Source organism: Phaseolus vulgaris, chromosome 1 (assembly GCF_051622355.1).
Source record: "Phaseolus vulgaris cultivar YP4 chromosome 1, ASM5162235v1, whole genome shotgun sequence".
Lineage (NCBI taxonomy): Eukaryota > Viridiplantae > Streptophyta > Magnoliopsida > Fabales > Fabaceae > Phaseolus > Phaseolus vulgaris.
In genome coordinates this window covers 29,439,561-29,464,496 of record NC_143498.1, presented here as the reverse complement: position 1 = coordinate 29,464,496, position 24,936 = coordinate 29,439,561, and the positions used below count along the sequence as shown (strand labels likewise).

Here is a 24,936-nt window from a genome sequence, read left to right as displayed (position 1 = left end):
CAAACAGGTTGTGTTCATGTATAGAAAAATGCACAGAGTGATCATACAACAACAACACAGAATGAATGGTGACAAGATTAAGCGGAAATGTAACGTGACAAAAGATATGCAATGATTGGAAACCCTAAATAACACCTAAAAGAAGACAAATACAGGATTAAACACACAAAACAACAAGAAACACAAGCATAATCAAGAAAAAACAACAAGAACACCCCTGGTTTGGACAGGTTGAGGTGCGAACAGTTGTGAAAGATTTGACACAAAATAAAACCGAAAAAAACTCAAGATAAACCAAGAGAATCACATACAAGACATATTAAATGGTAAAAGTGGAAAGAAAATAGCAAAAGAACGGATTAAACACAAGACAACAGTAAGAACTTACAGCAGCAGTGAAAAGCAGAGAGGTTTGGCAGTGGAAAGTGTTTGATGAATGTTCCAAAGCAAATTAACCATTTAAATTATATAGAAATGATATTAAACGGTGAAATATCCAAGAAAACACATAATTCACCAATTAAAATAAAGAAAACAGCAAAAACTAGTAAAAATAGTAAAGAATATAGAGGTTGTGCAGCGAAACGGAATGAAAAACTGAATGTGTGAACGAAAATAACTAGTGAAAACTGAATTTAATCGGTGGAAAACAAGAAATAAACTGTGGAAACAAGATTTAATCGGTGGAAACATAAGAATTATGGAAAAACAACCAAGAACAAGTATGAACCGTGAAGAATAACACTAGACAGAAAAATAAATTAAGAGAAATTACTTAGCTTGGCCAAAGGATCTTAGATGCTCTGATCCACCTGATGTGAATCATGGTTCATACTTGTGGAAGTGAGGGATGAAAGGCAGTAGAAGACATGGTTGAAGTGTGAAGGAAACCGAATAGATGAACATGTGTTGGCAATGGTGTATGCGTGAAAAGGAAGTTGGTGAGGCCAACTTTCCAAGAGTTTACTAGGCCTTCTAGGCTTGCAAACAATAAGAGATTTGAGAGAGAATGATTTCTAAATTCAGAAAGCTTCATTCACAATTATATCAAATCTAAGTACAAAGTGTTTAGGCCAGGTATTTATAGGAAAGGAGGTAGCTTGCTCCTCAAGCTACTCTAACCCTAGGTAAACTAGCTTAACCATGGTAAGGTTGGTGGCTTAAGGAGTGGCTAGTATCCTTTTAAGATGCTCTAGAGATCCTTGCTTGTGTGACAAGTGAGGATCTTCTAGAGTGTCTTTTAATATCTCTTACAACATGCCTTTTCAAAAGTCTATCTACAAATACATCTTCTATTACAATTGTATTCTACTTTATTTATACAAATAGTATTTCAGACCCTTATTTAGTATGTATGGTGGCTTTGGATGTTACTCCGTCAATTATACATTACATCTTGTTTGAAAAAAGAAATGTTCAAGATTCATCAAAATGGTGATCATGCTATAGGTTTTTTATTGTATATCTATCACATTTCATGTGATATTTTTTTCTTTTGTAAATTGTATTGATAACTTTGCATGAGTTTTTGGTGTGTGATATACCTTTGGAAACCCTAAACCCTAAACTTTGCATATGTTATCATTACCTTTGTAAATCTTCTTGAATGATGTTCAATGAGTAGTTTGTATTTCTTGTTCTGTTTATATAGGAGTTTTTGTAATTGGATAATTCAAAATTATTAGTGAGAAATTATTAGTGAGAAATCTAGTTAAGGTTGTCTAGATTAAGTGGATGTAGATTAAGAAAGAATGGAACTAGTATAAAATTTATGTCTTTGTATTTTTTCTTTCTCTTATCATCTTGAATTCTTTGTTATTCATTGAGAATTTCACTTAATTCCTCTTATAAGCAACAATCTATGAAAATGTTTCTTTAAAATTTTCAAAAGTCATTTTTCAACCAATTCACCACCCATTGGTTGTGTTTTTAGTCATTATTGTTTTACAACACCTGCTTATTTAGTCCATTTATTGTGGAACACATTTGACAACTTACAACACCAAATGAGGCAATTAATCACCCCTAAAATTACATTTATTTTTTCAAACACACATGTTCTTTATTACTTATGCCTACTAAATATTTTTTTTCCAGTTTTTATGGATTCTTTATAGCAAAAATAATGTTAGACAGTTAATAAATGTTCATGTTTCTCATTAAAGTAGAACAATTGTTCCTTTGACATATTTTTTCACCCTAAAGTTTCATCAAGTGATGCCACAATTTGACCTTCAGCAATCCATTTCTATTGATTCGTTGAATTTAGATCCGTTCCACAAAAGATAACATGTGCGGGTGAACAAATAGGTATTGTTCAAAATTGATTATTACTTTATTAAACTTCTTTTTATTTAGAAATTAAACATTTTCATTTTACAATATTTTTATTTTTAGTTTTACAAATTAAATTAAATACAAATACTAATTTGAAATTAAAATCAATATATTAATTTTAAACTTTTCCCAAAAAAAACATTTAAATTAAAAAGAAAACAGATATTCAGTAAAATAAATTAGAAAAAAAGTATAAAATGATTGCAAAATTTGCTAAAATACTAAAAAAAGCGGACTTGATAAATCAATTTAAAAAAAAAAAGTTTAAAAAACTTTACATTAAAATCACACATGATTTAGAAAACAAAATAAACAGAAAAAACAAAATCATACCAATTTTAAAAAATAAATAAATAAACTTGTCCTTCTAAACTTCCCTAAAAATATTTTTTTTAAAAGTAAAAGCGTGTATTAGAGTAGGAGAAGATTGATTATAGGTAAAATGAGACTTAAAGTTGTGCTTTCAATTATGATTTATCTTTTTAGTAAAAAAAATAAAATTAATTATACATTTTCCTAAATTAACCCTAAAAAGACGATAACAAGTATGCTATACATTTTTTATACTTATGAAAAGAATAAACCGAACAACCAAAACTATGGTCTAATATAATATGTGCCCATAGCGTAAGTTAGCACAAGAGTATTAACACGTGATGAACAGAGATTTGGAAGAGATAACGGAGAAGTAGATCTTGCTCTCTCTTTCACTCACATTGTAGAACCCGTAGCAGTTTAAACATAGAAAAGTACATACGATAAATTTAGACATTTTTTTTTTATCAATAAAGAATTAATTAAATTAATGGGACACTTCAGGGGTGTCTCAACCCTTATACAAGAACCACCACTCCTTCCCTCATGCTTACAATCCAGAATTAATAATTAGCATGGTAAAAAGGAGATTGCATTTAACTCAGTGGTCAGTCAACGTCCAGGGACTGGTCGGTACACAAAACAAAGTTTTTGTTTCCCTATTCCTAGTTAGGCATGAGCAAGCCTCACAAAGATAGTAACAAAACTACACCTTTAAGTCAGGCTCAAAATCTGTTCTTCTAAAATATGATATACCAGCAAACCATCAAACCTGCACATACAAAAAATTTCACACCTACCAGCGTCTCAACCTCCCAATTGGCGTAGACCCCTCACCAGCAATGCCTCCTACCATAGGAAACACAGGCTTCCTGCACTTGACTGACTCATACTGGAACACCCACCAACACCCATTTCCCGTTCTAGCTTTGGCATCACTACAAATGCACCATTTTGTATGCCATACATAGACCATTTGTCCTCTACATTTCCTTAAATTTGCCCTGTATCTAGCATACCATAGACCATTGAGTTTCCCTTGCACCTGGCCAGCATCTCCACCACACGAACTACACAGCACACCACCACACGAACTACACAGCACACCACCAAACCAGCCAGCATCTTCAACATACACCAACAAACCAGTGTTGGTAGCCCAGCTAAAGTGGAATGTGAGGCTCCATTCACTCCCTTTACTACCCCAGGACTGGCCTAAATCAGAGAAACTGGCACCCTCATTCCAGCTAAGCCTATTGGTTTCCATCATCTTGAGAGTTTTGGTCACAACTTTGACATTCTCATCTTCACTGCACCTTCCTTAGATAGCATCATCACCCTCAGTTTTAGCTCCTATATCATACCAACAACCTGCAATCACTCCTGGCCTTGCACCAAATTTTCTCCAGCACCCCTGAATTACTTACTCACACATTCCAGATCAGGCATTGTACAACATGAAAAAGGCAACACCTACCTCCACCTTTGTCGTGCTTTATCTTGCCTTTCTTCAAAAAGAGGTTTGTAGAACTTCAAATCTGATTTTACTAGCAGCACCTCTTTCTCTGACCATTCCTTTCAACCCTTAGCAACTCTTCTAGATTACCACTGCTTATACGTCTGGTGCTTTCATTTAATCTACTCAGCTCACCTCAAACCTTTGTGAAAGAGTAGTATTAGCCCCCACTCCGAACGCATAAGAGGAACACCCAGAATGTAGCTGTTGGCTGCAACTTTGATAGCTTCCAGTACACTAGCTGGTCTTTCCAACCATAGGAATTTATGAATGCACCAGTCAACATCCAACTACTTAAAGAAACTAATACAAATTATGTAGTAAAATAGGCTTCAAAACGAACAAAATTGGTTTCCCATGGCGTGAGTAATCACTGTCCGTAAGGACTTATCCGCGGTGTATTGCGCAAGTCCCCCAAGATACAACAGAAACTTCCCGGTAACTTCCGAGGATCAGAACTAGCAAGTTTCTCTTTAAAAGAGTAATACTCAAATAGAACCCAAAATTATTATAATAATAAAATATTGAAGAGAGAGAAAGAAAAAGAAAAGGTGAAGAATGGAGAAGAAGGAGAAGAAGCACGGCAGAGGGTTTCAAGAGGATGAAGAACCGTGAGTGAGAGTAGTGTGAAACAAAAGGATGGAATGCAGTATTTATAGATGAAGAAACCCAAAACTACCGCATCTTCAAACCCTAATGGAGTCGTGACCGTCGCCGGAGTTGGAGGAAGACCCACGGGAAAGGAGGAGCCAACCACCCACGAATCTCGCTACGTTCTCCAACGTTCTCAAGATTCCACACGATCAGCAGAGCGAAGGCGTGAGCGTTCCCAGTCGTGCGGCTACGATTCAGGGTGGAAGGGGCAACGTCATGCGAAAACCTCATAGCAGATCCGGTCTTCGCTGAACCTCCGCGATCTCCTCCAACGGTCACTGAAGAAAACTAGGGTTTTACCACTTACTCTATTTTTCGTTTCACACACTCTGTTTTTCGTTTATATTTTGCTATATTAGGTTCTTGTTTTACAACAATTCCCCACATATTGCAAAAGATAAAACATAGAAATATTGAAAGAAAATAATACCGGGTTTATCTAAGATGTAATGCATCAGAACTGGTATAGCAAGCTATATGAACCAGTCTTAGATTGATGAACTTAACACATAGTGTAGTTGGTATAGCAAGCTATATGAACCAAGACATTTAGTATGTGTTAGAGGTTTATCAATCACAATACACCCCCACATTACTTGTTGTTATCGTTGTGTTGCGCTACTAGGCCATGCGCCTGCCCGGTATTCATGAGTGCTATAGAGATCTTGCCAAGATCTCATGCAAGCGGCCCCACTTGACACTCATATAGGTGATTTCATCAAGTGTATGCTGCAAATCATACACCACCCATAAGGGATATGAAAATCATTAAAACTTTGTAGATCGTTAAAACTCTTTTACCTCTGAATTTTAACCACAAAGTTTATCCTCTCGATAATGCAGTAACTAGCACTTTCACACACACCATAGGAATGGACAAAATTGATTTTAAATCAATATCAGTGCTAGCAGAACTAACAAGTGACTTGTTTTTACCCATATGAACCTTATTCATGGGATCTCCAATCACAAAGGTTGGGTTTCCATCACTTGTTTGTTTGCAAGTGGCTTAAGTACCATTCCCCTCAATGTTTCTAAAATCATTTTTCTCCCTAAGGGTTTAGTCAGAGGATCTGCCAGATTCCGTTCTGACTTGACATAGTCAATAGAAATCGTTCCACTCTTTAACAACTGTTTCACCAAATTATGTCTCAATTGTATATGTTTATTCTTTCAATTGTAGCTTTTATTTTTAGCTATAGCTATTACCGATTGGCAATCACAATGCATTGATACAGATGAGGTTGGTTTCATTCCTAAAGGAATGTTTGCTAAGAAGTTTTTCTACCACTCAGCTTCACTACCAGCCATTTCTAGAGCAACAAACTCATATTCCATTGTTGATCTTGCAATAATAGTTTGCCTGGTTGACCTCCATGTAACTGCACCACCCCCAAGTGTAAATACATAACCACTAGTGGACTTTGTCTCATCTGAATCAGATATCCAGTTAGCATCACTGTACCCTTCTAGCATAGCGGGAAATCCACTATATTCAATGGCATAATCCATTGTACCTCTCAGGTATTTCATGAGTCTCTCAAGTGCATCCCAATGATCCTGACTAGGACATTGAGTGTATCTACTCAATCTACCTACTTCATAAGCAATATCTGGTCTAGAAAAGCTCATTAAATGCAATAAGCTTCCAATTATCTAGGCATACTAAGTTTGAGAAATAGATTCTCCTATGTTCTTCTTTAATTTAGAGTTAGCATCATAAGGGGTACTCACTGACTTAAAGTCGTAGTAACCAAATTTCTTAAGAAGTTTCTCAGTGTATTTTTCTTGGGATAGTAATATACTATCTCCCTTCCTTATGATTTTAACTCCTAGAATAACACTTGCTTCACCCATGTCTTTCATCTCAAACTTAGATCCAAGAAACAATTTTGTTTGAAAAACTATATCATTGCATGTACCAAAAATTAGCATGTCATCCACATACAAACATATAATGACATATTCACCATTTTCAGATCTAGAATACACACATTTATCAGCATCATTGGTAGAAAAACCTTCACAAAGTAAAACATTATCAAGTTTTTCATGTCATTGTTTTGGTGCTTGTTTCAAACCATACAAAGATTTTAAAAGTTTGCATACTTTTTCCTTTTGACCTGGAACTACACATCCTTCAGGTTGAGTCATATAAATTTCCTCTTCTAATTCACCATTCAGAAAAGTTGTTTTAACATCCATTTGGTGAATTACTAACTTATGGATAGATGCTAAGGCTAGCAATACACGGATAGAGGAAATCCTAGTAACAGGTGCAAAAGTATCAAAGTAATCTATGTTATGTTTTTTAGTAAAACCTTTAGCAACTAATCTTGTCTTATATTTCTCTATGGATCCATCAGGATGGTACTTCTTCTTAAAGATCCACTTACAACCAATGGGTTTTGCTCCTTTAGGCAAATCTACTAAGGTCCACGTATTATTTTTCTTAATTGAATCAAGCTCAGTTTTAATGGCCTTATCCCAATGTTTAGCATCAGGAGCACTAGTAGCTTCTACAAAACTTATTGGATCATTCTCAACTAGATAAGTATAAAAGTCATCTCCAAAAGATGTTTCCTTTCTCTGTCTTTTACTTCTTCTAACATCCTCACTCAAGGTATCACTAGCACTATCTATAGGTTGTTCAGATGTACCACTACTCTTTAGAGGAAAGATGTGTTCAAAGAACTCAGCGTTTTTCGTCTCTACTATAGTGTTACGTTCAATTATATCACTATTAAGAACTAAAAACCTATAGGCAACACTATGTTCTGCATATCCTAAGAACATACAATTAGATGTTTTAGAGCCTATTTTCCTTTTCTTAGGATCAGGTAACATCACTTTAGCTAAACACCTCCACACTCTTAGGTATTTCAGATTTGGTTGATAACCTTTCCACAACTCATAAGGTGTTTTACCAGTTTTCCTATGTGGTATCCTATTTTTTTAAAAACACGCAGTAAGCAGAGATTCACCCCATAAATTATCAAGAGCATTAGAACTAATAAGCATAGCATTCATCATTTCTTTAAGAGTCCTATTTTTCCTTTCAACTACTCCATTAGACTCAGGTGAATACGGTGGGGTTACTTCATGAATAATACCTTCTTTTAAACAATAATCATTAAATAAAACATATTCACCACCTCTATCTGATCTAATTCTCTTAATTTTCTTATTCAGTTGATTTTGTACTTCCGCTTTATAAGTTAAAAACATGTCAAAAGCTTCATCCTTATGTTTAATTAAATACACTTTGGTGTATCTAGAAAAATCATCTATAAAAGTTACAAAATAATTTTTACCACCTCTAGACATGGTTTGTTTTAAAATCAGCAAGGTCAGTATGAATTAAACCAAGAATTTCAGTTTGACGTTCTATAGAGTGACATGTTTTCTTCGTTATTTTAGATTCTACGCATACATCACGTTTACTATTTTGTTTGTCATGTAGTCGTTGCAATTTTATAACATACGAAGAATTCACATGTCCTAATCTAGCATGCCATATATCATACGAGTCAACAATATAAACAAAAGATTTAGATTCATTCATAATTTCAGAAATATTTAATACAAAAAGGCCTTGATCACAATATCCCTTTTCCACAAAAACATTGTTTTTTGTCATAACAATCTTGTCAGATTCAAATGACACTTTAACCCTAACTTTGCTTAGTAATGCCACAGAGACCAAATTAACTCTAATTGATGGCACATGTAGCACATCATTCAAAGCTAGAGTTTTACCATATGTGAGCTTCAGAAGAACTTTTCCTTTTCCTAGGACAGAAGTTGTCCTAGAGTCACCGAGATATAATTGTTCTTCTCCATCCCCCACACTTGTGTAGGAGGTAAACACATTTCTATTTGCACAGATGTGTCTGGTAGCCCCAGAGTCTACCACCCATTTGCTCACATTTGTCACAAGATTTACTTGTGAAACGACTGCCACAATAGTATCTTCCCCTTCGGCTAGATTTGCCTTAGGAGGATAATCCTTTTTGGCCCTATGTTTGCACTGAGGTGCATGATGGCCTGGCTTTCCACAGAAAAAGCAATTACCTTTTTTTTCTTGAAAGTGGGGTTAGTTCCACTGGGACGAGAGAATTTGTTATTAGGTTTCTTTTTGTGATCAAATTTTTTCTCGTACCTTTTTGGAGCTGGTTTGTCTTCTATCACGTTTGCTTTGGCAGACAAAGCTTTGGCTTTTGCAGCAGCGCACTCCTTCCTGTTTGTGTCTTCGATGATGATGTGGGTGATCAGATCTGATAGAGACATTTATTTCTGTCTGTGCTTTAGTTGTTGTTTGTAATCCGTCCAAGACTGCAGAAGCTTTTCGATCAAGAGTTTGGACACGAATTCATCCGGCAAGGTTATGCTTTCAATTTTGATATCTTCAATCATCTTGTGATATTCGTTTATTTGGATTTTGATGTCTTTGCCTTCGATCATCTCCCAGCGGTAGTAGTTTGCAATTACGAACCTTTGTCTGACGATGTCTTCGGCAGTATATTTGAAGATAAGAGAATCCTAAATATCTTTCGCATTCTTATAAGAAGCATAAACATCGAACAGATCGTTAGATAACACACTAAGTAAAGTGTGACGACATACCTTATTCGCATGGATCCAGTCGTTAACTTGTTTCGCAGTCGTGGTTGAGTCGGGTTTGGCAGTTGTAAGTGCAAGAGCAACTTCGTAAATGTCCAATAGGGTGGACACGCGTTCTTGCCAACGTCAGAAGTTCTGACCGGTGAAGACTTCAATTTTGAAGACATCCGGAAATGGTTTCGCAAAAATGGTTTGCGTTGCGGAAACAACATTTGACGGTCCCGGAGCAGTGTTGTCGTTGTTGTTCGTATTTTCAGCCATAAGTCCTTACGATTGTAGTAAAATAGGCTTCAAAACGAACAAAATTGGTTTCCCAAGGCGTGAGTAATCACTGTCCGTAAGGACTTATCCGCGGTGTATTGCGCAAGTCCCCCAAGATACAACAGGAACTTCCCGGTAATATCCGAGGATCAGAACTAGCAAGTTTCTCTTTAAAAGAGTAATACTCAAATAGAACCCAGAATTATTATAATAATAAAATATTGAAGAGAGAGAAATAAAAAGAAAAGGTGAAGAATGGAGAAGAAGCACGGTAGAGGGTTTCAAGAGGATGACGAACCGTGAGTGAGAGTAGTGTGAAGCAAAAGGATGGAATGTGGTATTTATAGATGAAGAAACCCAAAACTACTGCATCTTCAAACCCTAACGGAGCCGTGACCGTCACCGGAGTTGGAGGAAGACCCACGGGAAAGGAGGAGCCAACCACCCATGAATCTCGCTACGTTCTCCAACGTTCTCAAGATTCCACACGATCAGCAGAGCGAAGGCGTGAGCGTTCCCAGTCGTGCGGCTACAATTCAGGGTGGAAGGGGCAACATCGTGCGAAAACCTCGGAGCAGATCCGGTCTTCGCTGAACCTCCGTGATCTCCTCCAACGGTCACTGAAGAAAACTAGGGTTTTACCACTTACTCTGTTTTTGTTTCACACACTCTATTTTTCGTTTATATTTTGCTATATTAGGTTCTTGTTTTACAACAAATCAATGGGTTGAGAACCCAATTAGCAAGGGAGTAGATAAAAGGTTGTCCCTTGTATTTTAACCATTGCCATGACTTGAGTTGGGCCATCAGGAAAACCTCTTCCAGATCTGCTACACTTTGATTAAGCATAATGGAGTTCCTATTCTCCCAAATACACCTCACTATAGTTGCCCATACTCCTTTCCACAAGAGATTTTGATTATTGCTCACTTGTGGCAAGCAAAAGTTTTCATAATGCATCGATAGAACATTGTGTTGAACAAACAAGACACCTAACCATTTAAAGCATAATGTCCACACACTCTGAGCAAAAGGACATTCTAAGAAAATATGTTGACATGTTTCCTCCATTATTTGGCATAAAGCACATAAGATTGAGTTTAGCATCACCCCTCTCCTCCTCAAGCTCACTCTAGTTGGGATTTTGCCTAGTAAGACCTTCCAAGTTGTGGTTATGACATTAGGGAACGCTTTAATTTCCACAGGGACTTAAACACTTCCTGTTGCGGACTACTGGCCTGCTTAGATAAGAAATGGTATGCTGCATTGACAGAGAAGGTCCCCGAATCTTCACTCCCCCACGTCTGAACATCTTTCTGCTCACTTGTTAAGCTTATCCGAGATATGTGTTGGATAAGATTGGCTTCCAGCATAGATCCCCACTCAAATCTAACCCTGCTCCACCTCAAATTCCACCTCCATACTGCATCTACCCACTCCCCAACCTCACTCACCTTTAGATCTTGGTTCAAGGATAGAGAAAATAGCCTCGGGTAAAGGGTTTTGAGACTACTATTACCAATCCACACATCCTCCCAGAATTTCACTTTGTCTCCACTTCCTAATCTCCACGCTAATTGACTTTGGAACCAACCTACTCCTTCTCCTTCTGTACATACTTTCTGCAGATGTCTCCACCACCATGATTGCATTTTCACTGGGGTTTGTGGGCAGTCCAAATCCATTCCATACTTTGATACCAACAAGTCCTTCCACCTCCCTTTCTCTTCCGAAACAAACCTCCATCTCCATTTTGCCAAGAGTGCATAATTGAACTTCCGAATGTCTCTGATCCCCCAACCTCCCTCCTCTTTTGGTTTACATACGTCTTCCCAGTTAACCCATGATATCGGTCTCTTTTCCTTCCCCCACCCCCACAGAAACCTTCGTTGAATACCGATTATACTTTGGTAGATAGAGCCTAGCGCTTTGAAGATAGAGAGGTAGAACAATGAAACCATTGTGATCACTGATTTAATTAGGCAAACTCTCCCTGCCATAGACAAAAATCTTCCTTTCCATACATTGAGTTTAGCTTTTAATTTTGTTAGAACTGGGTCCCAAAACTTATCCTTCCTTGGGTTCCCTCCCACTTCTAAGCCCAAATATTTAAACGAGACTCCCATCTCTGCACAATTCAAAATCTTAGCATAGCTTGCCAAGGCATTTCCCTCAACATTTATTCCTACAATCTTAGACTTATGAAAGTTTATCTTTAAGCCTGAGGCTAGTTCGAACCCCCTTAGTATCGCCTTCATGGTTACCACATTACTACGGGACTCTTCACATAAGAAAAGAGTATCATCTGCGAATTGCAAGATACTAAGCTCTACCTATTCTCTACCAACCTTAACACCTGACAGCATGTTGGCCTTATTAGCTTGCCTTACTAACCCAGCTAAGCCTTCAGCTACCATAATGAAAAGGAAAGGGGCAAGCGGATCACCTTGCCTCAAACCTCTTGTTGGTTTGAATTCCTCCGTTGGGCTCCCATTGACTAACATAGAAACAGTAGCCGATTCCATACACCCTCGCATCCACTTAACCCACTTACTGTGGAAACCCATCTTCTGGAGCATATCGTATAGAAACTGTCATCTAACCGAGTCGTAGGCTTTTTCGAAGTCCACCTTCAAGCATAAGTCACTCCTCTCGGTCCTTCTAAGATCCTCTATGACCTCATTAGCCATGAGTACACTATCCAATAACCCTCTACCCTTTAGAAACGCAGATTGGCTTTCGTCAACAACAGAGTTTAACACTTTCTTGATTCTCCTGGCCAGCACCTTTGCAATAACTTTATAAATAGCCCCCACAAGAGAGATAGGTCGATATTGCTCCAACTTAGAGGGATCCTTGACTTTTGATACCAGAGTTATAAAGGATGCATTACACCTTTTTGGTATAGCACCTATATCATGAAACAAGTTCAAGGCACTTACGAACTCATCTTTCATATACTCCCAACTTTTCCTAATAAAATTGAAATTAAACCTGTCAGGTCCAGGACTCTTTGATCCATCACATTGCCACACCGCTTCCTTGATTTCCTCTTCTTTAAAAGTCGAAATAAGATTCATACTATCTTTTGGGGTGAGCATTTTAAAATCTACTACATCGAGCCTTACCCCAAGAACTCTTGTTGCTTTGAACCTATTCTCAAACACCTTCTTCGCTTCTATCCAAACCGTACACGGTTCCTCACACCACTAACCTCCAACCTCTACACCCTTCACTTAATTTCTAAGTCTTCTCCATCTCAAAGACGAGTGATAGAATTTGGTGCACGAATCCCCACACTTGAACCAACTTACTCTTGCTTTTTGGCTCATAAGAGAGTCAATCTTTCTATCCACTTCCCTTAACCGATTCATTAATTCCATTCTTTCCAACCTCCCACTTCCCACTGAACCTCCATTCGAATCAAGACTATCAAACAATTCGATTTGGCTCAGAATACTCATCCTGGTGGTTTGGAGATTACCGTACACATCTTTGTTCCATATTTTTAGATCCCCCTTAAGCAACTTCAATTTCCCCTTGAGTTTCAAGAATTCATTCCCTTGTACTGTATAGGACTGCCACGTTTCCTTCACCATCCCGTTGAAACCTCTCTCCAAAAGCCAGGCATCAATGGTCCGAAACGGTTTGGGACCCCAGTCCTTATCCATGGTCTTCACCACCAAAGCACAATGATCAAACACTTCCTTCCGCTGGACATACTGTTTGCACATTGGCCATATATTCATCCACTCTTCAGAGACAAGAACTCTATCAATCCTACTCTTAGCTGTCCCATTTGCTTTAAACCACATGATTTTTTACCAATTATAGGTAGATCCAATAACAGATTGGATTCAATAAACCTATTGAACCCATTAATCTCACTTGAGTGGCCACTTGGTGTATCTCCCCTTACACTAGCACCTTTCCTTTCCCTTCTACTTCTTATGGCATTGAAATCCCCACATAGACACCACACCAACTCCTGAGATGCCACTTTAATGTTCGTGAGCTCTTCCCAAAGAAGCTTCTTATCTCTTAATACGCAAGCAGAGTATATGTTTACTATAACACACCTTCGTGCTGAACTTAGGTGTATACTTGAAACAGCAATAAAACCCTTCCCTATGACATGACTTTCATAAGCATCCTTGTGCCACATGGTCAGCAAGCTTCCTCCTCCGTTATCGCCTTCATTATGGATCCATCCGATTTTATTGTCCCCACACAAAGCAAAACATTTGGCATATGTGATCACCGTTGTTTTCGTTTCTTGCAGACACACTAATTTTGCTCCCTCACTAGCGATTATTCGTCTCAAATATCTGGTCTTGGTCCCTCCCCCCAATCCTCTTATGTTCAAGCTAACAATCAACATAAATAACTTTTCTTGATACCCTCCTCAAACCTTTGCATAAACTCCACGTCTCTTACTTCCATACACTGATATTCCTGGATAACCTCTTCTTCGACCCCTCGACAAGAAATACCCATGTGTTTCCCCAGCTCCCACAGATTAACTGGTTCCACCATAATTTCTGGGTCCTGAAACCGTGAATGCAATTATTTGTATCCCCATTCGAAATGGTTGTTATAAGGGTTCCAACTTTGGAGGAAGAAGAATTCCTAACCTGGGAGGATCTTGTTTTTATTCTCACAGACCTCCATGGGTGGGTACTTGGTTCTCCCACTTCCCATAGCCCTTTCGTCCTGCGTCTCTGAGGGGACAACCTCTGTACGTTTCCCCCTTCTGTGACCTTGGTTCTTGGCTTTTCCTGCAAGCTTTCCTTGTCGTGGTCATGATCCAGCTCCCGCATCTCCCTTATCTCTACAAGGTTTCCAGTTCCGACTGCGGATTTTCCCCCCGTACTTCTCGACCCCCCATCCGCCCATATGGGCACACCATGATCTTCTTCTTCTTGGGCTAACGAAGAATTCTACCCTTTACCCAAGTGGGCCATCATAATTCCTTCTTGGCCCAAATTCGTATGGGGCTCACGCTGGAAATTACTCAACTCCACACCCACTACAAGCATGGCCAGGTCATCCTGCTGGTAGGGGCTAAAACACTGGCCTGTTGACCCGTGGGTAGCAGTATTCAGAATGACAGCTTCGTCAGACACCTCCTGGCCGCCCATTTCCTCAATTGTCAAACCTTTAGCACCTTTTCTTTGACCTTCTCCTACCTTTGGTTTAGCTTCCTTAAATGTCAAGCTTTTTGTCGTATGTTCTTTATTCACAACTTCTTCCACCGCCTCACTTCCGATCTGCTCACTTCCGTCCACCGCCTCTCCTCCGAACACTTCACCCCTAGACCACCGACCCTCCAGGTCCCTTTTCATAACCTCCTCCTCACAACTATTCACTGAACAAACCGTTTCCTCTACATAGGTCTCCGAAGATGAGACACTGTCTGAAGAACCAAAGCCATCGTAACTGCATCTGCATGGACCTATACTATAACCTGGGCTTTCTTCTTCTATGAGGATACTAAAATTCTGGTCATTGATCCTCATGACTTTCGCCAACCTTGCACTTTGATTTTTCAGAAGACGGACTTGAATTCTAGCATACTCAAGATTCTCCCAAAGAAGTGTAGATTTGTCGATGGATACTACCGAAGCCTTTTCACCCACCACTTTAGAGAAGCACTCCTTATTCCAGAGAGTGATTGGCAAATCATAGCACCTTACCCACACAATTTTATGGTCAGCCACATAGTTTTCTGACCACGGATCAATACTATCAAAGACACTATCGAACCATGCCTTGTTAAGCTTGATAAGATCCTCCAGACTCTCCCCTACCCTTGGCGTAAGCATGGCTAGCTTGTCACCCAAATAGCACACTTTAATCATGCTCATACCACCTTTAAGAAACTTTTCTCCTAGCTGGTTGAAATCCAACTTTGTGTTGAACTGGCCGATAGCACTATTCTCCATCCACGGAAGGACCTGTTTTTGGGTTGTGATAACTGGTCCCTCCCACTCTTGCCAAGAGCCTCCTTTCACTACATCAGCATAAGAATTATTCCCTTTTTTTTTCACCCATACCTCCTTCCTCCTCACCCTCTCTCTGGCCGTTGGACCTTCAACATCCCACCTCCTGGACCCTGCATACGACATCGTCGATGGGTTCTTAGTAACCATTGACAACCTCTTACCAGGGTCAGAATCATGTCTCTGGTATCTTGGTATGTTTACATAGAGCTTCTTATTCCTTATATATATTTGATCTAACTCCTTCTCTAAACTGGTCACGTTTCCCACTTCAAAGAAGCGGACAAACCCAAATCTCCTGCCCCACTTGTTTAGTCTTCTGGTGATGAACACTTCTTTCACTCTTGCCCATTTTTTGAAAACTTTGTGCATGTCCAACTCTCCATAACCATTTGAGAAGTTTGAGCATAAGAAGGTTGTGTGTTCAAATTTTGGTTTGGTTGGATTCTGGCCGGTGCCGTGACCACCGTGTCTCAGGGTGGTGCGGACTTCCCTCCCTCTCATACCTTTAAAAGCATTCGATAAATTTAGACAATATATTAAACAATGTTGTTAAGCACAGCATTTCACTACAGAATGTATTTTTCGTTTTTGTTAAGCCATCACAAAGGGCTTAGCGATGTGGATTAGGCAATCATCGCATTATAACTCTGGTTTATTATTAGCTATGCACCAATTTTTTCCGGAACCCTTTTTGGAAATTAATTTCCTCAATAGTACCTTTGAAATTTATTTCTCCAAATAACACTAATTTATGTTTACGGTGCGAATCCGATTGCTAAGAAATGGAATTCTCACCTTTGTTCTTATTTTCGTAAAAAAAAAAATTAGAATTTAGTTTTTGGATAATCAAATTTTAAGAGTATTTTTTTATAATGAATTGCAGTAGAAGAAGGTCATTTTGTCGATCATCGAAATTTGATTTCTAAATAATATAATTTCAACTTTCAATATTTTCGATTATATTTATTAATTTGATTTTTCGGAAAAATTGAAAGTTGAAATTATTATTTTTTAAAAATTTTGAGTTTATTATCATTCAAAAATTATTTCTAAAATTCAATTTTTCAAAAACTAAATTCTTAAAAGAAAAAATTAAAAATAAGAAACAAAATAAATCAATGCTACTTGAGGAAATAAATCTCAAATATTCAGATAATTAATTTCCAATAACGATCCACTTTTGAGAAATAAAAAATGTACACCTCTCTCCCATCAACACATCATCCAAAATGATATGTGTATCTTTTACCTTAAGAGTGATACACTGTAAAGTGTTGCATAGAAAATGTTTGGTTTGTGTTATGTTCTTTTCAACCCTTCAAAAGCATGTCATCATTTTGAATAACATTTTACTTTTTTCTTGCAGTTCTTACATAGCTTTTCTCAAAGGGTGCATTGGAGGGCTAATATAAATTCTCACAAACTGTGTATTAATAAATATCATGCTCGCTTCTACAACTTTACTACAACTACACCAAAGTGGAGTAAAGAAAATTGTGCTTCGTCCAGGAATATTTCTCCACTTTACACATGAAATAGCACAGAATACGAGTTGTACTCTTTTTTTGACATGGCAGTAATAATAGTGAGGCTAAGTATAAAGTGATACCCCACTCGAATCCACTTTTTCTAATCTCAATCGACAGTTCACAGGCAAATGGTGTCCTTCAGTTCAAAGAAAGGAACCCGAATATGTGATGTAAACCACACTATTCCAAGTTTCACGAATTCCACCCACATCATGATGTCTTCATACTTCACCACAGGTCCAACAACATTAACCATTGAACAACCTCTTTCCCTCTTATGTACCTAGCTTCTCCTCCCACCTTATCTTCTCACTTTCTCACTTTGCACTCTTCTCCCAAATGGGGCTCAAAATCTTCATGGCTTCCTTCATGGTAACCTCAATCTTGTTCTTTCTCATCTTCATTCCCACAAGATTGACCATACAAATCTCCAGCCTCAGGCCTGCTGTGAACTACATGAGTGTCCCAAACAACAGCAAGGCCTATCCAGTGACTTTTGCTTACTTGATCTCTGCATCAAAAGGAGATGTTGGGAGGCTCAAAAGGTTGATGAGGGTGCTGTATCATCCAGGGAACTACTATTTGATTCATGTGGATTATGGGGCTCCAGAGGCTGAACACAGGGAAGTGGCAGAATATGTGGCTACTGATCCTGTTTTTGGTCAAGTGGAGAATGTTTGGGTTGTGGGAAAGCCTAATTTGGTCACATATAGAGGACCAACCATGCTTGCTACCACTCTCCATGCCATGTCAATGCTTCTTAGGACCTGCCAATGGGACTGGTTTATTAATCTTAGTGCATCTGATTATCCCTTAGTTACACAAGATGGTATGGTGAGTGGCCTTATGCTATACCATTAGGATTATCCAATTGGATTGCTGCTTTTTTTTTTTTTTTGGCATTGGTTCTACTCTCAACAAAATAGGAGATTAACCTCGTTAATCTATGTTAATCTTAAAACAAAACTTTACTGTATATATTATCAAAAAGCAACACCAAAAACATATAAGAAACAACATTTAAGTTTAGTCTGTTTGCCACTCACACTTTCTTTAAATATGTGTTGATTGCATATGTTAATGATTGGTGTGTGTGAACCATTTTAATCTTCCAGATCTGATCCAAGTGTTTTCTGAGTTGCCAAGGGATATCAATTTCATACAGCATAGCAGTCAACTGGGTTGGAAACTGTAAGTGGCATTGCTCCTTTATTTGATTTTCCTATTTTAAGCCTTATGATTTGTTCAAAGTCATGATCTTAATGTTCTAAACACCCAATTTTAGGAATAAGAGAGGGAAGCCAATAATCATAGATCCGGGGCTTTATAGCCTCAATAAATCAGAAATTTGGTGGGTCATTAAGCAGAGGAGTCTCCCAACATCTTTTAAGCTCTACACAGGTATTCTTTCCCCCCTAATCTCTTTCTTCTAGATTGTGCTGTTATGTTACTTGTGTGTACACAAGTGTATCCTCTCTGGTTCCCTTGATCACACGCATGTGTATGTATTATTGGACCTTTTTCTCTTGATAATCAAATGGCATATATGGGGACCATGTGATACTCTGAAATATGTGTACAGTAAACCATGAGTTGTCCCATAAAATATGGTGCATACATCAATGCCATAATTTATTGTTGTCGGTCAGTGCCAAAATTTCAACTTTATATCAGATCTTATCACAGTTTTATATTTCCCCTACTGTAATAATTTACTGATTAGTATAGATTAGTTTAAGTGTTTAATGTGTACTGCTCAGGTAATAGAATTCTTGGATTAGAACATTTGTAGAGAAAGCACTTTTTTCATATGGTAGAAGGTCAAGCTTATGAAGTAACCCAAACCAAACATCTGAACCTATAAAGCAATCTGAACTATATTTTATGGTTGGATCTAGTTAGGATAAAACCATTATCAATGTTCTGGTGCTAGCAAAATGTCCTTTTCAAATTATTGCTCATGAGTCACGGAAGGTAATTGAATGGTTGGTGGTGGATTGGCATTGATGTTAATGTGGCTTCAGGAACTTTACCTACCAATGTCAGATGAGTGAAACTCCACAACCTCCTCTTTAGTCATTAGCCTAGTATGATTAATTCTCACATGGCTCTGAATTAGGTGAACATGATAAAGAAAAGAAAAAAGTACCTGAGTTTATGCATAACAGAACAACTTCTAAATTATCAAATTGAATAATATATTAAAAATTATGAGATTAGAAGGGTATTTTAGATTAAAAAAATTGAATAAGAGTGGAAATATACCCGGGAGTGACTACAATAAATATTCCCCAGGAAAAAATATAACTGGACCTAATCATATAAAATATGTCACATTTTATGTAGAGGGTTATATTAAACTATGTAGTTACAGTAATGCAAGGACTATAGCAGGTAGACTTTGTCATTTTATGCAGAGAGATGGGTGAAATTTTGGAAACTAGAGAAGGAATATATAAATGGCAGTGATGAGCTATGCATTGTATTTGGAAAATACAAATGTGACTTGGTGGTGGCGGTGTGCAGTGTCCACTTCTTGTAGATGCACAGTATGCAGGATGCCTTTCTTTTAGATAAGTTGTCGGTTCTAATAATGCATGTGAGTGAGTTCTTAGACGGTGGATGTATGTCTTCATTGATAACATCTATTCCACTTTTTTTTGTGCATTGTTTATCTTTTCAAGAGTGTGTCAATCTCAATTTTAGACACATCCACCAGGGACAGTTTCTTCTAGTCCTTTTCATTTTTTGTTCGTAAACCAGGGAAGGATTTGTTCTACATTGTTAACTTTCTATCTTTTTTTATTAATGGTGTGCTTTTCCCTGTCTGAAATTTAGACCCAGAATCAATTTCTCAACATAGAATAAAACAAGTGAGCATTTTGCATGAGCTAACATTATATGATGAATGTCCCAAAAATTGAGCAGGTTCAGCTTGGACAATACTATCAAGATCTTTTGCAGAATATTGCATAGTGGGATGGGAAAATTTGCCAAGGACCCTCCTCCTCTACTACACCAACTTTGTGTCATCCCCAGAAGGATATTTCCAAACAGTTATATGCAACTCTGGAGAGTACAAGAACACCACTGTTAACCATGATCTTCACTACATTACTTGGGACAACCCTCCAAAACAACACCCTAGGTCTCTGGGACTCAAGGATTACAGGAAAATGGTTCTTAGTGGCCGTCCATTTGCCAGAAAATTCAAGAGAAATGATCCAGTCCTTGATAAAATTGATAGAGAGCTTCTGAAGAGGTACCATGGGCAATTTTCCTCTGGAGGGTGGTGCTCTCAGGGTGGAAAGCATAGAGCATGCTCAGATTTGAGAACTGAGAATTATGGTGTGCTTAACCCTGGTCCTGCTTCAAGAAGACTCAAAAATCTGCTAACAAAACTTCTCTCTGATAAACTTTTTCATAAACAACAGTGCAGGTAATAACCATGCCATTTCCTTTTATCTTTATCACTTGTAAAGACTACTGAAATTTTGGTTACAATATAATGGATCACTTTCTTTTTGCCATTTCAACTTGGAGTTTCATGTGGTTAAATTAATTTATTTTACCCAAAGCATGAATACATAATAATCATCAAAATAATCATGACATAAAGTTTAATAAGAATGGACATTTTCAGCATTGAGACAATATGTGTAGCATGTGGTAAACGCATCATTTCATTAAATATTTTGATTCAATGTCACTTTTTGTCACTTTATTACAGTTACAACGGTAATGACTTGGTAGATGAGAATTAACACGTCTCATCTGAGCTAAACATTAAATAAATAAACATGATGATATTTTATTCTAAAAATCAGTTGTAAAATAATTATTTTTAATATTTTTTATTGTTAAATCAACTTTATTCATCAAACTCAGAACCATGATAAAGTAAAGCACTACCAAACCATTACACCATTCTCTATCATACTATCATTAGTATTATTCTTATTACTATTTATTAAACTATTACAATAGATGCACTTTGAATAATACTACCATGATTAGTATTTTTCTTTTTATTATTATTATAATTTTTATTATTATAATAATTATTATTGTTATAATCATAATAATAATAATTAAGAATAATTATTATTATTATAATTATGATTATAATTATGATTATGATTATGATTATGATTATAATTATAATTATAATTATGATTATGATTATGATTATGATTATGATTATAATTAATAATTATGATTATGATTATGATTATGATTAATAATTATGATTATGATTATGATTATGATTATGATTATTATTACGATTATAATTTATTTTTTTTTATATAAGTTTGGGAAAGAGTGGGTTAGAATGCCAATAATCATCTCCTTTTGATGATATCACCATACCAAGGTAACTCTCATCAACGATCATTTATATCACTAAAGAAAGTAAATAGAGTCATTTTAAAAGAAAAATGGGACCACGTTCACTAAAATAAAAAAAAGGGAAGGTTTAAATTGATTTATTTGGTACAAAAAGTAGTACTAAGTCATTTTTTATAATCATTTTTAAAAATAATAATAAACTAAAATTTTATATGAGTTAAATTATGTCCTTTAAAATTTAATTTATAAAAAGATTTTATATTAGTTTTTTCAAAACTTTAATTTATGTAAAGTATTTTTAACGTAAGAAAAAATATTTTATTTTATTTTTCTTTTACAAATATTTAAAAAGTTTATCAACTCAAATCCCTTAAAGTTTAACGATGATATATTTATTACACTTTGAGTTTTACCCTAATTTTTTAATTACAAACTGCACTTTAAATTTTTTCTTTGAGATGAATAAGAACTATTTCTTCTCAAATTTGTGTTATTTTCAAGAATTTAAGGTGAGATGAAGCATATGAGTATATATGAGTATATTATGAATAAATATCTCACTTACCCCAATCCCAATTAGGTTACGTAGAAAGTGTGGGACATAATCCTATAAATCATTGGGATTATTGGGGGAACCAAAGGAAGAAATCCTTAAAGATCTTCTTTTCTTATTGTTCATGTTTGTAATAGCTATTGTACCGCCCTGGTAGTCGGAAGTGATGACGTGGCGTCAAGCTACAGTATAGGTGTGTTGACAAGGCGCCAAGTTGGCAAAAAGGAAGGAAGTCGGGGGCTTGTGAAGTCGCCAGTTATTAAGTTGGCGTGTTCCGATCTCCAGCATACCAGAATCGGCGATCACCGGGTTAAAGATGAAGTCGCCAGATGTAAACTCAGGCGACCTTGAGATTGGAGATCGCCAGAGAAAGCACATCGCCAGAGATGAAGGTGGTGCAGATTATGAAGGCGGCCGGCGAGACCACAGGGAAGGTGTATGAAGGCACCCTAGCTCGCCAGTTCCAGTAGAGATCGCACTCCCAAGTTAGCTATGTACTGGGCAGCACCATGCATAAATAACTTAGCCAAAGAGAGTCCCAAGTCAAGGAGGCTCCAGATGATGGCACGTGTACAGTTGGATGCGAGCCACGTGTCCAAGTCTGTAACTGCCAAGAGAGAAAGTAACCAGGTATATAAGAGTTCTCAACAAACTTTCTGAGGTACGCACGTCGATTATACTTTTTACGCTTGCGAGTTATAGAGCTTACTGGGATTTGCACGGTTCTTGTTCTCTTAGTATTTGGTGATTCGGTCACTGACTTGGGCGTTGGAGTGCGATCGGCCGCAGCGGCGCCGCTCTGTTTCTTTGCAGGTTCTTGAGGTGGATCTCGAAGAGGAACGGAGGTGTGAAGCGGTGCACACGTCGATCCTTTGACGAGGCAGTTTCCAGCGTTCTGGTCAACAGGCAGGATCAGCTATCATGAGTGGTTAATTCTTTTCTTTGGGTTTGAGAGTAATATGTTCAAACTCTTATGTATTGAGGTGATATTTATATATAATATTTAGTTCTTGATTGATGATTGATGATTGGTATTGTCATTTTATTCTCAAAGCTTAGTAAAGTACTTATGAGCATCTGACATAAATGATAATACTTAATATATTTGAATGCTAGGAATATGATTGAAATGTTAATTGTTTTATAACATCTAATTGTAAAGATAAGAAGATTTTATAAATATACAAGGAAATGATATTTAGGATAATTGTTTTAATATGCAAGGAATCAATATGAATGGTTTTTACATGTGCATTTCAATCAAGATGAAATGTTTATTGTTTTAACCTCATTCCCAAATTTTTTAATTGAATTATTTTTACTCATTTATTTTAGTTTCCCTAAATCCTAAATCCAAACTTATGTTAATATCTTTAAAATCAAAATTATTGTATATATTCTTATATTTAATGAATGTTACTATTAAGATTTTAAATAATTGTTCGTTGTTGATTTGATATCTATCCTCAAAGAAAAATTATTATTTCTGACTTGTTACACTTGCTTAAAAGAGTCATCAAGTTTTTAGTATTGTTGCTTGATAACAATTTTTTTTTAATTTTAAAGTATAATTTGTTAAATATTTTTAAAGTTTTTTTTAGATGTGAATATATTTTAAATAAATTTACGTGAATATTTTTTAAAACTTTTTATTTTTTATTTATTTAATTTAATTTTACATTGATTTTTATTTAATTTTATTAAGTTTTTGTTTAGTGTATTTATTTTATTTTGTTTTTAGTGTATTTATTATTATTTTTATTTAGTTTTTGTTTAGTGTATTGATTTTATTTAGTTTCTGTTTTGTGTATTTATTTTATTTAGCTTTTGTTTTTATTTTTATTTTGTTTTGTTTTTTTATTATATTATATTATATTTTTATTTTATTTTTAGTTTATGTAGTCGTTTTTTTTATTTTAGTTAGTTATTTATAATTATAAGTTGCTGTTTAACTTTTTTATTTTGGTTTCATTTTTATTTATTTATTTTATTCTTATTATTTATTTACTTTTTATTTTAAGTAATTTTTATTTTTATTGTGTATTTTTTTAGTTTATTTTTTGAATATTTTACTAATTTTTTGTTTTTCTTATTTTATTTTAAAAAATATTTTATTATTTTGTTTTACTTTATTTTTAGTTTTTATTTTAAGTAAACTTTTTTTTACGTATTTCTTATTCGTCTATTGTCTTTGTTTTAAATGGTCTGTTTTCGTTTGTTTTTTAAATAGTTATTTTTTCTTTTATTTATTTATTTAAAAATAGTTATTTTTTTTTATTTTAAATTTTTGGTTTTCGTATTTGCAAATTGGTTCATCAGTTTGCAAGCATAAATGCCACATCTTTCTCATGGATTTTGCCCACATCTTTAGACACTAATAAAATGTATCGTCCTTTAGCAACAATAAGAACATGTCATCACTGAGACGATATCCTAATCATATTCAACACTGAAAATATGAGAAACGTTCCTATAAATATTACGACTTCCAAAAGGAGAGAATATTCTTGTTACAAATCACTAACTTTTTAAACAAAAAATATTGGTATTATTTGGAGAGAAAAATAAAAGATAATAATTAATGATGCATAGTAAAATTTAGAGTAAATAATTTTTGTTACCTTAATGGAAATCTTATTGGAATAATCTTTTAAATACTGATTAGTATGAAAAAAACTTTTTATTATTTTTATTTTATTTTTTTAGATAATATTTTAAGATTGTTTTTCAAATCTTATTTTTTTTAAAGTCTTTGTTATACTAAAAATTGGTAAATACCCTTATTTTTAGTAT

General features: G+C 35.9%; 1 protein-coding gene across 1 annotated transcript; it reads left to right on the top strand.

Moving 5' to 3' along the window:
- Nucleotides 1–14,934: 14,934 nt before the first annotated feature.
- Nucleotides 14,935–20,776, top strand: LOC137813817 (beta-glucuronosyltransferase GlcAT14A). The gene is made up of 5 exons (XM_068616255.2): nucleotides 14,935–15,902; nucleotides 17,078–18,069; nucleotides 18,356–18,431; nucleotides 18,526–18,641; nucleotides 20,169–20,776. The coding sequence occupies exons 2-5, from the start codon at nucleotides 17,580–17,582 to the stop codon at nucleotides 20,681–20,683; spliced, it is 1,197 nt and encodes a 398-aa protein (XP_068472356.1). The 5' UTR covers nucleotides 14,935–15,902; nucleotides 17,078–17,579; the 3' UTR covers nucleotides 20,684–20,776.
- The last annotated feature ends 4,160 nt before the right edge of the window (nucleotides 20,777–24,936 follow it).